Genomic DNA, 17399 nt, shown 5'->3' on the forward strand with positions numbered 1-17399 from the left:
TGTTTCACAGAAAGGGCAAATGAGCTGTAGAGATCTGGTGATTCGGGGAAGGTCACAGCGTGAACGAAGGAAGGAGCGGAACTGGCAGCCGGGCTGTACACAACGGTAAACGTAACAGGTTAGGAGGGAAAATGTGTGAAGTTTCAAGTCTGTGTCCTGCTTTCACTTGCACTGGAAGCATGTGGCTTACGGCAAGGAATGGGATTTCAGCATAATTGAAGTTTCTGACTAAGCAGCGAGAGAATACATACACGTCTCTGTGACAGGCAAAAAGGTTTCCTTCTTCATGGTATGTTGAAGGACTGACAGATGCCCTGCCCGCAGCAGCTCAGGGCTGCGTTACTTCACCGCCTCAGCTCCTGTGGGGATGGAAAAAAACGCTTCCATGTATATAAAGCGAATTAAGCCGAATGGAGCATGCAAATCCTCTTCCCTGATATTAGGGCGAATATTACACAGAATCGGATGACAACGGCCACGTTCAGGCACTGCGTTAGCCCTGCTGAAGGGGGGAAAAGGAATTAAATCCCCTCATCTGGCGCAGCCGCTCCCTCAGCACACGGGCGGGCCTTCAAGCAGGCCCCGCTCAGGGCCCCGGTGTCGCCGTGTGAGCCCCGCCGTTTGGCGGGCCGCCGCCCCTCACACGACGACACGGGGCGGCGGGGTGACGCCATCATGACGTCACCAGCCACCGCCTCCCTCCCCTCCCCCCAGCCCTGCTGAGTCACGGCTTCTCGCGCTGAAAGGGCCTCCCTGGCGCTTGACGCGGAGGGCGGGAAGGCGGCGGTTGCCATAGCGACCTCAGTTCTCGCGAGAGGTGGCGAAGCGGCGGAAGTGACGAGCCGCGGCACCGGCGGCTGATTGGCTGGCGGCGACGGCGCCCGTAGCGGTGGCTCCTTCCCGCTTCCCCCCCCCCCCTCCCCTTTCCTCGCCGCTCCCGGCCCGCCCCGCCCGCAGCGCGCGCGGCCGCGCCGCCAGCCGCCAAGATGGCGTCGGCCCTGGAGCAGTTCGTCAACAGCGTCCGGCAGCTCTCGGCCCAAGGTGACCGGGGAGCGGGGAGGGGAGCAGCGTGCGGGCCCGGGCGGCGACGGGGAGCCAGCGGGGCCTGAGGAGGGGGCGGCGGCCGGTGGAGCCCGCCGGGCCCCGCGCGGTTGGGAGGGGGCGGGCCGGGGCCTGTGTGTCGTCCCCCTCCCCCTCACGGCTTTCCTTCAGGCGCGGGGCCGGCGCTCCTGCTCCCCCGGCCCCTTGCCGGGCTGTAGCTCAGGGCTCCCTCGCCGCACGCAGGGGCGGCCCCGGAGGGACCCCGGCGGGGTTTAGCCGCCGCCGGTTTGACAGGGCGTGAGGGGCCGGCTGGGCCCTTCCCAGCGCTTCTCGCTTCCCCTCCCAGGGCAGCGGCGAGGTGGTGGTTTTCGGTAGCTGGCGATCGCGGGTGAGCGGAGTGAAGCCGGCACCGGCGGTCCTGCCAAAATCCGAGCCTTGAAAATCAGGGGGGAGGAGCGGGCATCACAGGGACTTTAACTGGGATTTTATAGCCCAGCCTGTCGCCTAACTGATGAGCGTGCAAGTCGCGGCACGTGTGTTTTAAAATACATTTCAGAAGTGTTAGCTCCTGGGGACAGAGTAGAGCACGGACAGAAGAGTCCTGCCTTGCCACGGAAGCGCACGACAGGAGGCCTGAGACTGTACATCGGAGTTGCCATAACCAAGTGTTCGCAAAGCGTTTTAATAACCGTAGTTAGAATTCCTTAGTTTCATCGCCAAACTCCTAATTCTCCTGTATGCGGGCACAGCGTTTCCTACCTCTTGAACTTTCTGTCTGTGGTGATGCTCCCTAAATGTGTTCTGAGTGTTCCTCTGCGTGGGATGTTTGCTCCCTGGAACCGATCAAAAATTGATGCTTTCCTCTATGGCCCCAGGCTTTATCTCTGGCAGTTACTTTTGGGCGGAGCTCCAACTTTCTCTTACTTTGGTTTAACTTATTAAATATAGAGTGTTTTTACCGGGGATATCAGATATAAGAGATAAATGATACCTGCACGGTGCGGGTACAAACCAGATGAAAGTTGATTCTTTGTATGCGCGTAGTTCAGCTGGAGAACTTTGTATTGCAAGGTTTTGTGGATGCGGAAGGTTCAAGGGGAGATGGGTTGACTTTATGGAAGTTCTCCCCTTAGGGACGAGCCAGATAGCCATTCTCTGTAAGAAAGTAAATCCAGATGCCAGACAGGCTGCTGGAGGTTACGAGAGCACCCAGGAGAAGTCTGTGTACTTGTGGTGCTGTTGGTTTCTGGTTATCAACAGTTGGCTGCATGGGAGGTGATGTGAATGGACGTTCAGTTGGGCCTGGGGTGGGTATTTCTACTTACACCGTGTGAGTTGTTTGGCACGTGTTTGTGGGTAGAGGGTTGTTTTGGGTTTCTTTGCTTTGTTTTTTAGGGGAATGCTAGATGATAGCTGTAGAACGGGTGGATTTCTCTACTAGGGAGGACACCAGAACCAAGGTTTTGCAATGCTTGAATCAAACCGCAGAGCGTTTTACAAGCCCTTTCCACGCTTATGCCTGGAGTTTTAATTCTGTATGGAGAGCGCTGGGCTCTGGTTCCACATTTGGAACTTTTGATCCCTCTGTTGCTTCAAAGCTAATGTTTCATTGCGAGGGCTTCCCAGGTTTTCTTTTTCAAAGGAAAAGGCCAGAGGGTTGAGAATAGTGTTAATCTCTATGAATGCAGCCACTATTCCTAGTTTTATGAAGATTTTTGTAAGGGTGAGAGAACCTCTGTGTTTTCTCTCTAACCTGCAAGGATTAAACATTGAAACAATACTCTGTTTCAGAAAGGCGTAGTTTAATTAAAAGTAATTGCAGGGGGAAGACTTTGAAAGCAGCTCATGATAATCGGTCTGCTTTCTTTGTAAGGTTTTTTGGGCTTACTGTGCCTTCATAATTCAAAATAGTTGCCTTTCACGCTGTGTTCATAGCTCACAATGAGTAGAATAACATTGTAGTTCTACTTACAAAAAGTAAATTTAAGAACAGATTTTTAAATCCTATTGTTGTTGATACTTAGTTGTCATTTTAATGTCTGCTTCAAAAAAAATGCTTAGGAGTAGACCTGAAAGATGGATAGGGCAGTTGAGAAGCAGCAAGGAACAAGCTCTGGTATAGGGATTTTTTTTTTTTTTTTTAGAAAGTGGAGGAATCTATTTTTGGTACTGTTTTGGTTTGGTTTTCCCCCTTATAACACCTAGAAGACATGAGTGTAGATAAACGTATCCACATGAGGCAAAATTTTGCATCGCGGTATGCTGGTCAAAGTTTTGGAGGCTTGGCTTAGGTGCGCTTGGTGTTGATACCAGACCCTGAAGTGCCCTCTCTAACGAGATGAGCTGATGCTGCTTTTCATGTTGCGTCTGCGTTCTGAGGGTTTCCTTTCCAGTCCCAAAGACCAGAAGCTTGGCTGTCGCCTTATTAAAAAAAAATACTGTGGGTACCCTGCTTGTTGAAAACTAATGCCTATCGTGTTACAGAAAAGTAAATTCTGTGTGATACTACTTTTTCCACAGGTTATATAGGACAGCAAGGTGTAATGAAGTATGGGAATGCATGAGTATTCTCTAATTAGAGTTTGACAACAATGTTTTCTACTTCAGGGCAAATGACCCAGCTTTGTGAACTGATCAATAAAAGCGGAGAGCTGCTAGCAAAAAATCTTTCCCATCTGGATACAGTGCTTGGTGCCCTGGATGTGCAGGAACACTCGTTAGGCGTTCTTGCTGTCTTGTAAGTGTTGCTTTCTTTTGATTAAATATCTTAGTATTAAAACTTGAGGCTATGTGCTGAATTGTCAGTCAAATGTTTTTCTTTTGGACATAAATGTTTTCAATCTGTATTTCTTAGAATGGTGCTTAGTTTCCTTGAGTGATGCACATTTTATTAATAAAAATACCGGCAAATTTGTATTTTCAAAAGACAAAAACCTCTGGAGCTCGTAAGTGCCATTACTGTCAAATGGTAACATTGGGGGTTTGTTTTCCTTAAGGCTGTATCCGTTTCTCTTGTTTATGCCTTTATAAGTATTTTTCCATGTATGTTCAGCACAAAGTTATAAAACTAGCTTTTAAAACTCAATTGGCAGGGCATTAGTGTGCTGAACTGTAGGCATGAAGCAATGCACTTTTTTTTTCCCCCAGTGAAGCATGGGTTCTTATAGTTCTTGGGTATTTTTCTCCAGACCTCATTGAGGCTCTTGCTGCTCTCTGTAGTTTAAGATAATACTTGAATTGCCTTGGTGATGCTGAGGTAAGGTGAGCATATTTGGCCCTGGAGCTCAAACTATTGTTTCTAGTTGTACCTAACCACAAGTGAAGCGTCTACAGGTTCCACTGTTATTTTAAAGTTCTCTTTTAAGGGAAAGACCAGAATTCTAGTACTTGTTCTACTACGCTTTTGAAACGAAATGACTGTAATACATAGAGATAATGCACTTCATGTTAAAATTAACTAGCATCTCATAAAAATGCATTATGGAACTTACAAAAACCAGGGCATCGGTACCGCGTTAGCAGAAGAATCGTATCGTGGGGTCCATGAAAACAGTCATTAAAAGAGGTGGCAGAAGGAAGATAACTGTTTATAAAAAATAATATGTAAAATGTATTATTTGAAGAGGTGGTGTCAGTGGAGCATATAGTAAAGTTCTCCTGGCTGAAACTGTGGCGTGGCAAACTCCTGCGCTGGAGGAATAAGACTCTGAAGAGACAGGGAAGGGGTGGCAGCACATAACCCGGACAGTCATAAGCCCTGTGGGGAAGGACAGTTCATGATCTAGGTGGGTCTGAGCCGCATACTGCGGTGTATAGCAGCTGAAGTACAAGCAGGGTTGGGTACCTTCCAACAGCATTAAACAGAGGGTTTTTTCTGTATGTTTTTGTGACATTCATAGGGTGCGTAGCTAGAGTTTTCATTGTCCTCAGGTGAGCAAAATCGTAGTTCATCCTGCAGAAGCAGCAATGTGCAAGGCTACAGCCTTTGGGGTGCTAAGGAACCACCAGAGATGGAGAGAAACTGGAAGTGAAGAGAAAGAGCTCCTGAACAAGAGATAACTATCTAATGATTTAATAGTTGAGAAATCTTGAGCACATTCAAGCAGGAGATAGCTGTAGGATAGGCAAAAGTGTCCAGAGAAAGTGTCTGGCTGAGGATTACAAGTGTTTCTATTATGATTGTAACTGTTGTACCAGAGAAAATGATCCTTGTTCACCATAGTTTGTTCGAAATTGTAGTTTGCAGTAGATCGAGAATGGGGGTGTGCACGGAAAGCGTATTTTCAAATGTTGTGCAGCTCCTGGGGAAAATTGTATGCCATCTGTCATAAACACTTTGGATTTGTTTGCAAGCATCTACATGCATCTACAGAGACTTAGCAATGAAGATGAAGCTTTTTTATTAACCTCCAAATGTTAAGAGTTAAACCTTTTTTGTTGTTTTTTATTTTAGGTTTGTGAAGTTTTCTATGCCCAGCATCCCTGATTTCGAAACATTATTCTCACAGGTGCAGCTTTTTATCAGCACTTGTAATGGGGAACACATTAGATATGCAACAGACACTTGTAAGTTAAGCTCACTTTCAGACTCTGTGTGTGTGTGTGTATATATATTTTGATAGTTTGATATTACTGATTTTTCACTGTGTTGGTTTTTTTTTTTACCATATTTAGTTGCTGGCCTGTGCCACCAGTTAACAAATGCCCTTGTGGAGAGAAAACAGGTGAGCAAGTATCATCTAGTACAAATAACCTACCTATATATCCAAGCTCTTAAAGGGGATACTACCAGTCTCTTCCTCGCTTTGTAAAGATTTGCCACTAACTTAATATTAACTATTTTTGTGCAGCTCTTTACTTGTTAAGTTTACCGAGAGGTATTGAACCTAAACCAAGATTTTAAGGTTTCTTTAAGGAAAATGTAAGGAAGATAATTTTTCTTTGGGAGAGTTGCCTAAAAACATGCTCTCGTACACGAACTAGGAAATCTGTAGTACCAAGAATGTTCTTAAGACACTGTGTGCGTGAGTAGGAAAGAGCTGCGAAAATTATTAGCACTGGTGAGTCAGTGATACTAGTTTCACTGTTATTCTCACTAGTGTTATATAATGTTCTTAATGAAATGCCTTAAAATGTAAAGGGGACTTGATTAAGAAATATTTGACCTGTGGTTTTGTTGCTAAGACACTGACTTTTTCAGGCCATTTTAGTGAAATCTAGCCTGAAATAGAAGTAGAGATCAAGTCTTGCCTTTGGTGGGAGTGTAGATGATGTCATGGAGTCGAGAAAGGTTTTCTTATCGATACAAATTACTGTATTCCTTGATGAGGTTGGCTTTGTGGAGCAGAATTGATGACTTTATCAGGAGAAGTTGTATAGCCAAGGTTAATTTTATTTTCTGAGAGACTGCAGTATCCTACAAAAAGGGAACCTCAAGTTAACTATTACTTAATGGAACCTGTCAATTAGTGTTATTTTTCATTTGTAAGTGTCAACATAAGATCCAATGTGCTGCCATCTATGAGAAATTATCTGAAAGAGATGTAATTTCTGACAGCCCCTGCGAGGAATTAGCATTCTCAGACAAGCCATAGACAAGATGCAGATGAACACAAACCAGCTGACCTCAATACACGCAGATCTCTGCCAGGTAAGGGGAGCATGAGGGCTTTTTCTGAGAGTAAAAGCTTATAAAATACCTAGAACCTTTTGAGGAAATGCATGTTCACATATTGCAATGTAAAAATGGCTTTTAACTGGTTTTTTTTTCCCAGTAATAACTAATATGATATACTGAAACAAAATCCCCTTCTATTATTTTTAAACGTTCAGCGCCTGTCCGTGGTCTTTGGTTTTGCTGATGATTTCTGAAAGCCCTTTGATACCCCTTCTCTCTGGGCTGAAAGTCACATACAGCTTGTCTTAGGCGGTATAAGTGTAATATCCAGATACTCTTTGCTCAAGTTTGACAAAAGGCATGCTTGTCTCGGTGTCTTTGGCCTGGATTTGCACTTCTGTCTCACCCTTGGCTCCTGGGATTTAGGGCTGGACAGGAATGTTTAGTGCAATGTTTAGTGCTGCCAGCGTGGTAGTCTGGAAGGCCTGGAGTTTCAAGCAGCTTTGTCAGAGCCTAATTTCGTTAGGGTTTGGATAATTTGTAACAGTTCACAATTTGTATTAGGAGTTTTCCAAATATCATGATGCAATGAATAATCTGTGTTACAGCACTACTGATGTGCACTGTTTTTTCACTCTAGGAGGAGTGAGAATTATTAAATACTACTAGATTAATTTAGTTTCAACTTCTTCCCTGTGGAAATTTGAATGGAAATGGCTAATGTGTGAAAACTCGATTTATTTTCTTGTAGCTCTGTTTGTTAGCAAAATGCTTTAAACCTGCCCTCCCGTATCTAGATGTGGACATGATGGATATTTGTAAAGAGAATGGGGCATATGATGCGAAGCACTTTTTATGTTACTACTACTATGGTGGGATGATATACACTGGGCTAAAGAACTTTGAAAGAGCACTCTACTTTTATGAACAGGTAACTTTAAATCAAATGGTAAGTCTAAGGTGTGATCGATTGAAAGGCAAAAGTAGCATGTGTAGTAGTGCTGACTGAAGATACTGGCTTTGAATTGCCACCAAGGATAGCGATAAAAGCCAAGAACCTAATATAAAGTACAAGCAGTCTCCAATTATTTTCATTCTTAAGCTTAGGGATCTAATTCTGCTAATAGATCTATACTGCTGTTCGTCATTCACATGGGTTTTGCTTTAGCATGTGTGTTCATCATAGTAATAAAGAAAACCTGATTTGGGTTAGTGTTTACTATTAGCTCTTTTATGAAAGGTACAGCCTGAGTGGCACTCATTAGTGTATAAAATGAAGTAACAAGCAAACTGTCCTTAGAGGTGTTTTCCTTTAAGAAGGTCTCTTACAGCCAAGTAACTATTGCACCATAAAACTATGCAACTCAAAGGTTGATGTTAAATTTATCTCACTATAAATATTTTTCAAATGCCTGCTTATTACTGCTCGCATAGAAGCAGTTCACAGGCTGACATTCAGAACTGTGTATTCTTAAAGAAAAAAACAGTTCAGTGGTTTTGCTAAGACCTTTGCTAATTTTATGAGGAGAGTTACACTTCTTCAAGGCTATTACAATACTTGCTGCTTTTACTTTCTCTATGAAAGAAGAGAAAATCGCAAAATTGGGGAAACTGCACGTGTGTAGGAGAGGGAAATGTTGTCAAATGTGGAAAATAAACTGGTGCGGCATTTTTCTTTTCTGTAAACGAGGGTCAGCTCTTGAGTAGCTAGCGGTATCGTAGTAAACTAAAATCCCTTTTCCCTATTCTGCAGACCTCTTTCAGCATACTTAAATAGAGATTTGATGATGTAATAGCTTTATAAAACCTCTATAAGGATCTCTGTAAATCCAGGTTCTACGGGAACTGTATAATCATTCCTGGTAACAAGTAGCTAAAGGTGATTTCTAGTACAACTTCAGATATACATACCAAGGAAAGAAGTTTTGATTTGATCTTAACAGGGTTATTTTAAGGTAGGCATCACCGTAACGTGATTTGAGTAGCTTGTATAGAATTTACTTTTCTAGGACTTTTTGGGGTAATTAATTTTGACAGTAGTTAGTTAAGCTTTAATGCTCAAAGGTGACTTTCATATGTCATTGTATCCTTTCTGCATGCAGCTTTAAACTGAGATTTTTTTTTGTTAATGCAGTAGCTACTAGGATCTACCAGTAAGTACACTAAATTCTATTCCATTTCTTTCTTGCTTGCTTAGGCAATAACTACTCCAGCCATGGCAGTCAGTCATATTATGTTGGAATCATATAAAAAGTATATTCTAGTTTCTTTGATACTACTTGGCAAAGTTCAGCAGCTACCAAAATACACTTCCCAGATAGTTGGTAGATTCATCAAGGTAAGTCTTGCGAATACAGCTAAATAACAGAACAACAAATCTGAATTTCTAAATGATATTTTTTTTCCTGCTCTCGTTTGATGGTAGTTTAACATTGCAGATCATGGGAAATAATGCACAATGTGCCAGTGTATGACTTCTTGCTGCCTTTCTAGTGTACAACAGCTAAAGATTGTCTGGCAACTTCTATGTCTATTACAAACAAATTTGTTCATACTGGTGATACAGGTTTTTAAACTTAAATTTGGAAAAACTTTAGGGTTGAATAGTACTTACCAATATTCTCTTCACTCATACTGCACATCCCTTGATAGCATTTTACGTTAGAACTCAAACAAGACTCAGATTTCACCTGGCTTTCAATATGCAATGTCCTTGTAAAACATTCAACCCGTAACTTCATCTAGTCAAAGCATGAAATGCTAAATAGTTTATTCCAAAACTGCAGCTTTATAAAGAATAAAGGCTTCTGAAAAAGCTGCAAGTTTGGAGTCCGTAAGCATTCTGAATAGGAGGTGTAGGGTGGAAGACAAAACTGCTAGCGAGAGAGTTCTGATTCTAGGTAAATAACACACTTTTAAAAGTGAGTTCTTATTTAACACTGAGTTTGTTGACTTGTGACCAAAATTTTAAAGAGTGTGAAAAATCTTCCTCTAACTTCAGATACTAATAAGCAAGCTCAAACAATTACCATTTTAAAGTAATTTAGATGCGCTGGTCTTTCCCGTCTGATTCTCTGTTGTCCATGCTGTGATGCACTGTGGTCAGGGATGACAGTGTCTCAGAGGGTAGAACAAATACACTGGATGGGCAGTGACTAGTCAATATGCTACTTACCTTGAATTCAGCTCACTTCATATGCTGGTCAGCTAATGGACTTTTTCTTGCATTGCCATAACTAGAACTGTCATACAGAGGTCCTTGAATGATGTTTACTAAACCTTATATTGCGGTAATACAGATGTAGTGTATGAGGATTACGTTGCTATAAAGCCATGTGTGGGCATCTCGTAATTTTTATGAGAGATGCTTGAGCTACTTAAATTTATGCCTGCATGGCTTCTAATGTTGACGCAGTGAATAGATTTTGTGAGGCTGGTTGAACACCGTGTTCTTTAAGAAGGGTTCTCATTTTTCTAATTGCAGCCCCTTAGCAATGCTTACCATGAATTAGCGCAAGTTTATTCAACCAATAAACCCTCGGAGCTTCGAAATCTGGTGAACAAACACAGTGAAACATTCACAAGAGATAACAATATGGGGCTGGTTAAGCAATGCTTGTCATCTCTCTACAAAAAGAATATTCAGAGGCTAACTAAGGTAAGATGTAGGGGTTTTGTTTTGCTGAGAAAATGTGAATAGTTTTTTCTCAAAGAGTGCATCTCTGAAATTTATTCGATTCAGAGCGAAATGATAATGTAGTAATGTCACGGAGAAATGACTAAAACTGAGATTTGTGTCTCTGAAACAAATGAGTCTCAAATGCTCTATGTAGAAAAACAATTTAGTTGCCTACTTACACATTATTTAAAAGGTGGTTCAGTGTGTCTGTCTATGAGAGGGGTTTGCCTGTGAGATTTTAATACAAAATCAAAAAAATTGGGAGCACTGCTACCAAATGACCTTCATCTCTATTTGAAAAATAGGAAACCTGAACTTTACAGGTTACTTCGTTAGAGAAGAGTGAGTGGGACAGATTTTGGAAGTGTCTGAAGTAAAAGGAAAAAAACCAGCAGCAGTGGAGTGATGCTTTCCCTCAGCCGAGATCAGACTAATCCTCAAAGACGATCAGGGAAAGGTTGTCATTTGCAAGCTCAAATGATGTTTGTTGCAGTAGAACTAACCTCAGAAGTAATGCAGTACGTGCATCTCTTGAAGGAAATTCAAGGGACGGACAGTCACCTTATTCATGTAGAAAGGTGAGGGAAGAGGTTGGACATGGTCAGGACTCTGTCGGGGGTAAAAAGGAATTGCAGAAATGGAGTAATGCCTCCATTAGTTTGTTCTGCGTACGTGCGCAGTATAACAAATGAGTATTGTTGGAGGAAGAACTGACTCCACTCTTTTTTTTTTTTTTAACTGTGATCCACTTGTTTCTTCCTGTCAGACTTCAAAATAAGATTGCATAGGCCACAAAGGATTGGTAGGGAAAGTTCTTAGCCTTTAGTTTTAACCATTACTTTCTAAACCAATACTTTCTAAATTTCAGACATTTTTAACATTGTCATTACAAGACATGGCAAGTCGAGTGCAGTTGTCGGGGCCGCAAGAAGCAGAAAAATACGTCCTCCACATGGTGAGTTTTGTTACTTGGCTAAACTGCCCTAATTTAAAAGCTGATCCAATTTAAGACTCTCTAAGTGCTTGGATTGGCATTGCATGTTCTGAATGGCTGAAGAATGGTCCTTTTTCAGGGTGAAGGAAATGCTGTTAGTCTTTAGACTATTCTCAAAAAAATCTTAAAGGCTATTCTCTGCCTAAGATAAGGCACACATCATTTGTCTTTGGGAAACTCTTAGGAAATAGAAAGCAAACAAGTTAAAGATGATTCCACAAGGAGTCTGTGTGTTGTCATTACCTGAAATTCTGTTCTTTGCGATACCTTACGTTAAACCCTCTCTCATTTCAGATAGAAGATGGTGAAATCTTTGCAAGCATTAATCAGAAAGATGGTATGGTCTGTTTCCATGATAATCCTGAAAAATATAACAATCCGGCTATGCTTCATAACATTGATCAGGAGGTAAATCTTTAAGATACTAACTGCTTTTGGAATTCCTACTGAAGAACCGTAGTCTGTAATCAGAGAGCTGCTGGGGGAAGCCAGCGTAGGTAACTTACACGTAGAGATTGAGGAATTGAAGTTATTCAGATTGCGGAATCATTATTCGACTATTTCACAGTGCCAGTATTTAAAGGTTTTTAGATTGAGAGTCAATTACTGTCAATGCGTTCCCTGTTGTATCTTCTGTACAGCTTGAGATGTTTCGGTAGCCTGACTGCTTAATGTTGGTGATGGGAAGTTCCTTGAATTGACTGGATTGGAAAGATTGTTTTTAGAGTTTTAGACTTCAAGGATTGCTTCCACTGGCTGTCGATAACCTGCCTGTAGGTTGAGGTGGTTGACCCACATGGGACTGTCTATCAGTGGCCTTAAAAAGGATTGTTAGGAAGACATGGATCAAAATAAGGGAATCAAAAAATGGTCTGACACTTTTGTTTGGGAGATGAGGGATGAGAACGTTTTGACATGGAGTTTTTGTGATGGCAAAAGTTATTGGTTCTACATAGCACAGCCATGAAATATATTGAAGATCACATTCAAGCTGGACAAAGTAATCAACTTAATATATATTTTTAAGATGCTGAAATGTATAGAGCTTGATGAACGACTGAAAGCCATGGATCAAGAGATCACTGTGAACCCTCAGTTTGTGCAGAAGGTAATTGATTTAGTGTCTCGTAAGAGATTCAGTGCAGCGAGTGTGTGTTGCACCGAACGTCAGTATTTACAGTGTTAATAATTACATATTATTAATAATAAAATGTGCATAAGCATCGTGTTTTAAAACAAAAAGGAAGTGCATGTTATTTCATATGCACTTTATTTTCCTACCTGTTAACTTCAAAGAACTGTCTCAAAGGTAAACCTTCAGACAAGTTTTTGAAAAGAAATAACTCTCTCCCTTCCAGAGTATGGGCTCTCAAGAAGATGACTCAGGGACCAAACCATCCAGTTATTCCTGAAATTCATGTTGCTCACCACTCCGCTTTCAAGTAACAGCTTATGAAAGAATCACGCCTGGAATAGGCCGTTGAGGAGTTCCACGAAGAGAGCAGAGAGAACTGAGCTTTGCTTTTCACCTGGACATTAAGAAAATAAAAGAACACCCACTCAGTACTGTATAATATCAGAAATATTCTCTGCAAAGAAAAAGGAAATCTCAAAAGAACCTTAAAAGTCTGTTGTGGATTTATTTATCTTCAGATTAACATCGTTAATGCATTAAATAATCTACCTTTTGTTTTAAAGGGTTTGAATGTTGCTGTGTTTCTGTAGCAGTCCTTTTTTCTCTTCTGAAAAAAAAAAAGTGTTATTCAGGGAAGAATACAAACTAGCGTTGGTTCACTTACAAGATAATTACTGGTTCATTATTCTGTATTTAAAGTTGGCTCAAAGTGCAGATTTATCATATGTATGGTGGGTGGAGAGGGGTGGAGTTTAAGTAAATTCTCTACATTATAATTTGCATATGCCCAGTGTAGCTGGCTGCTGTCTAGTAAATGAAATACGAACTGTGTTCTTCCTGAAAGGATGAGCATATTAACGAGTTCTTGTAAGGCAGTTTTGCTGAAAAGCAGAAATCACTATAGGGAATCCATACGCAACAGCTATTTATGATTTTAAGTTTCTGGTACAAAATATCTCCTAATGACATTTGCTCTTCGATCGAACTTACTAGATGTAAAGAAAAGGATTTTTGAAAGATCTTGGTGTTCTGGAGGGTTCTAGATATGAAGTTGTTCACGCTGAAAGAAATTTAAATTTTTGTTCCTATACAATTGGCATGAAGGTATTCAACAGGCTAATACTTTTCTGTAATGGAAAATAAGCGAAGGCCATGCTATAGATCTTTGTTTCCAGAGAAAAGAATTCTCCATGGAACACAGAATTCTATACAGCTCTCAAAATGCAGGATTTTATTTGGAGATAACATGCTGGAATGCTCTCTGGTTTTTAATTCAGTATTTTAAACATAGAAACTTTGTTGTTGGATTCTTGAAGTGCTTCACCCCTTAAATCAATGGGCTCTTTAATTTTCTGTAGCTCTCGTGTATCTGAAGATTCTCGCTGTTAAACCACCTTTGAAACACTTCATGTCAGCGCAAATCTCCTACTGTCAGGCATAAATAAACCTGTCATCAAGTCGGAACGCGAGAAGCTCGGCATCCAGTGCTTCCTACTTGAACGCCTGACTAGGAGCTGCTTGCTGCTGCTAACCTGCCAGCTTTTTTTTCAGGAGCCTAAGTGGGAGCTAAGCATTTCTGGCTCTTGCCGTGTGACGCTTGTATGTATTGAGGTCACCCGTGGTTGAAAATAACTCCGTTTGTGCTTCCAGTGCTGCTACAGAACCGTTGGGCTTTTTCACTTCAAATTGGTGTCTCAATTCTAGCAGAGCCTCTGTGACAGCGGTATGCTTTCTAGTAGAAGAGAGATGTCCCCAGGTTGCTCTCCAGGTGGTGAACGATGTTTTTAAAAGTATAAAATAGCAGTTTAGTATTGAACGCGGCATAGGTCCGTAGCGTTAGTAGCTCACCGTTGAGTATTTGTGCTTCCTGTCATAGACACTTCCATATTTGAAGGCAACTTTTACACCTGATCTTAAAGCAAAATCTTGGGGTTTTTTTTTTTTTAATAACTTGCTTTACCAGTCTTGTAATTAAAAACCCTTCCAAAATCATAAATACCTTTTCCTAGTTAATCCGGCGGTGATTTCAATGCTGAACATGCTTACGCAATTTTCTTCTCTGGTACTGCGGAAGTGTTAAATTAGTAGATTAGTAATGCTGTGGGCTCAAGCACAAAGCTGGGTTATCAAAGTGTTTACAACCACGCACAGTAGTCACAGAGTACTGCAAATGACTAACCCCAAACTGCCACCTATACAAAAGTACGGATGGCTCGCCTTTCGTTGCCAAGGGCTCGCTTGCCGGGGGAGAGCGTACACAGGATGCTTTCATGAAGTTGGAGAAGAACCAGAAATGTCCACTTCGCAGTGGCTGAGCTTTTATACCACTGGTTCCGATTACGGAGCGTGGATTTGCCTGCTGAGAGCTGCAGGGTGGCTTTCTGTCTGCGGAATCTAATACTAGCAAACTAATATATGCAGCTGGCAAATAGCAGCTACATTTTCTCTTCTTTTTCACCTAAAGTAGATAAAATAGATCCATGCTCACGTCAAAAGGATGGTAGAAATAGCTATGTAATAGCTTATATTTTAACGCTATTTTTTCTTAATCTGATTTTTTAAGAGGGCAAATGCTTTTAAAGTTAGAGAACTGCTAAGGTTCCTTTTCTGACATGGCTAGTTGTGCTGTTAAACTGATTGCTGCTGAAAATTCAAAGTCAGGTCCCACCTGTAGAATCGGTAGATAAAGCATTCACCAAAAGTGCTTCAGGGAAGGGCTTTTAAGTCATCGTTTGATAAAGACATACGGTCCGGCATCTGCATGTCTTGAGATACTGTTGAAATTAAGTCAGATTTTTAATGAAGTAGCTCCTTCCAGTCTTGGAACTAATTGCATGGGCTGTGGTCAGCTGAGATGCTTTGAGAACACTTGAGCTTCTGGTTTTAATTTGTACTTACTGCAGGGAAGGACTTTGGATCAAATAAAAGAACACTGCGTGCTATGCTCCTCCGATCTTATACTCTCAGAGGTCCCGTGGCTAGTTCTTCCCACCGTGTACGGCCACAAGATGCATTCACGAAATACTGAGTGCATGCTTTGACACCTAACTCCTATTTTCGTGCATCTTAATTAGCAAAGATACAAAATGCAGTCCTGAAGGTAGCATTAGACGTGCAACTACACTTCTTAGCCACAGGAGGGGTCTCTAGTTCAGTTATGATTAGCAGGTAAGAAAATGGTTTTAAAAAGAAATGGTTAGAAGGTGTTTGTGTACAACCACCCTTCCTACTCTTGTGCCGCTGAGGAGCCGCAGTGAGTGACCTCTGCTAACGCACCGTAGCGCTGCCATGGCACCACATGCTTTTGCGTGACTCCAGCTGCCTCCTCCTATACAACTTTCCTTCTCTATTCTACAGTACCACCGCGACCCGTTGTATGTGTTGTCATAGGCGATCTGTATAACCTAGGAAATGTTTTCTGCATGGCCAGACTGGCTGAGGAGGTTAGTCCTGAGAAGTTGTTTAAATGTACTGTTGGAAAATAAAGATAACAAACGAGTCGTTCTTCTTAGTTTGTCTTAAATGAGATAGTAGGTCTTTTGTATTTGGCTTTTCCTTAGGGTTTTTTTTTGGGGGGGGGGCGGGGGCGTCTTTAGTTCTTCTCACTTCTCAGGACACATGATTCTGGCTGACGGGCGGAAGGCTGCTAGTTGTCTGCTGCGTGTGGCAGTGCCCTCTGCTCAGGAGTTGTCCAAGCTCTGCTGGCAGCTTCTCAGAGCTCTCCTGAGCTGTCTTGAGTAGAAACAGTCGTTCTTTTTGCGCAGACTGTGCGTCTTCCTTGGGAAGTGCTGCTACAGATCCTTGGCCGAGATGGGCTCCAGGATTAGATGGACTTTGGATCAAACGCGTCTATTCATATCCGATCTCTGTGTTACAATAATCATCCATCTCGCTGTCTGCGTATCGTTTTCTTCAGAGGCGTAATTATTAGTCCATGCATGGCCGCTTGGATCCAGAGGCACGTATTGTAGTGGTATCAGTGACACCTGCTCTTTCTTGGGATTTAAGTACAGGTTTTACTCAGCCAAATGATCTATGCTGGTATCCTGTGGAAGACTTACTGCTTTTGGTCAGACTCGGGTATTTAGAACTCTATAGGGGTCAACTCCAATTTAACGGGAAGGGGGTGGATCCAGTACTTTATTATTTTGAAGCCTGAAAGGATTAATAGTTCACATGGAATTTGGTTTATCTTTCTGCCATAGTTTTCTAGAGATAAGTAATCCTCTAATAGAACTTGATACCCTAAAGAGAAACCGGAGCAGTTTAACGGAGAGGGATCTGTGTTAAAGAGCCTAAAGGGGCTTGTTTAACTCAAGGGTCTGCTCCCCTCCTCCCGAGGTCTGACCGGGCTTTACCTGTGTAAACATCTCGGTATAACTGCTTTGTAAGTGGAACGGGAAAATATAATGCTTCATGGAAGCCTTCACCTGCCCTAATCTTCGAATGTAAGCAGTTTAAGGAATTAAAACACACGACGGGTACTGCCAGGGCTGGTACCGAGCGTCTTTAACGGAGAAGCCGGGCCCAGCCTGCGGTGAGCACGCCGGCCGCCCCGTGGGGGGACACGGGAGGGGAAAAGGGGCTCTGCGGGAGCCCCTCCTCCCGCCGGTAGCCGGCAGCCGGGCCCTGCCCCGGGCCCTGCCCCGGGCCCGCCGCCCCGCGCCGGGCGCTGGGGCCCCGCTCCGCCTCAGCCGGGCCCCGCCCGCCCACGGCGCCTGCGCAGGGGCCGCCCCGCGTCCCCGCCCGGGGCCGCCGGTCACGTGGCCCGCCGTGCGGCCCGCACCACCTCGCGGGGGGAGCGGCGCCCGCTCCGGTGCAGCGGCTGCGGGGTCGCAGGCGGCGGCTCGGCCCCTCTCGGCCCCTGGGGGTCGGACGGTATCGCCTGGCTCTGCGGCGCGACAGCGGGGCGGGGGTAGCGAGGGGAGGAAGG

The 17399-nt window shown here is 43.0% G+C and overlaps 1 protein-coding gene across 7 annotated transcripts; it reads left to right on the forward strand.

Annotated features, from left to right (window-relative positions):
• Positions 1-965: 965 nt before the first annotated feature.
• COPS3 (COP9 signalosome subunit 3) lies at positions 966-13031 on the forward strand. 7 transcript variants are annotated; one of them, XM_075719307.1, is made up of 12 exons: positions 966-1041; positions 3649-3778; positions 5495-5607; positions 5716-5765; positions 6599-6691; positions 7410-7589; positions 8856-8996; positions 10143-10316; positions 11206-11292; positions 11626-11739; positions 12359-12439; positions 12690-13031. In XM_075719307.1, the coding sequence occupies exons 1-12, from the start codon at positions 987-989 to the stop codon at positions 12741-12743; spliced, it is 1272 nt and encodes a 423-aa protein (XP_075575422.1). In that variant the 5' UTR covers positions 966-986; the 3' UTR covers positions 12744-13031. The 7 variants fall into 7 exon arrangements, with proteins under 7 accessions (XP_075575422.1, XP_075575426.1, XP_075575425.1 ...); XM_075719308.1 differs by lacking the exon at positions 966-1041 and adding an exon at positions 1443-2348; XM_075719312.1 differs by lacking the exon at positions 966-1041 and adding an exon at positions 4665-4826 and having other exon boundaries at positions 3739-3778.
• The last annotated feature ends 4368 nt before the right edge of the window (positions 13032-17399 follow it).

This window comes from Pelecanus crispus, chromosome 11 (genome assembly GCF_030463565.1).
Source record: "Pelecanus crispus isolate bPelCri1 chromosome 11, bPelCri1.pri, whole genome shotgun sequence".
NCBI lineage: Eukaryota > Metazoa > Chordata > Aves > Pelecaniformes > Pelecanidae > Pelecanus > Pelecanus crispus.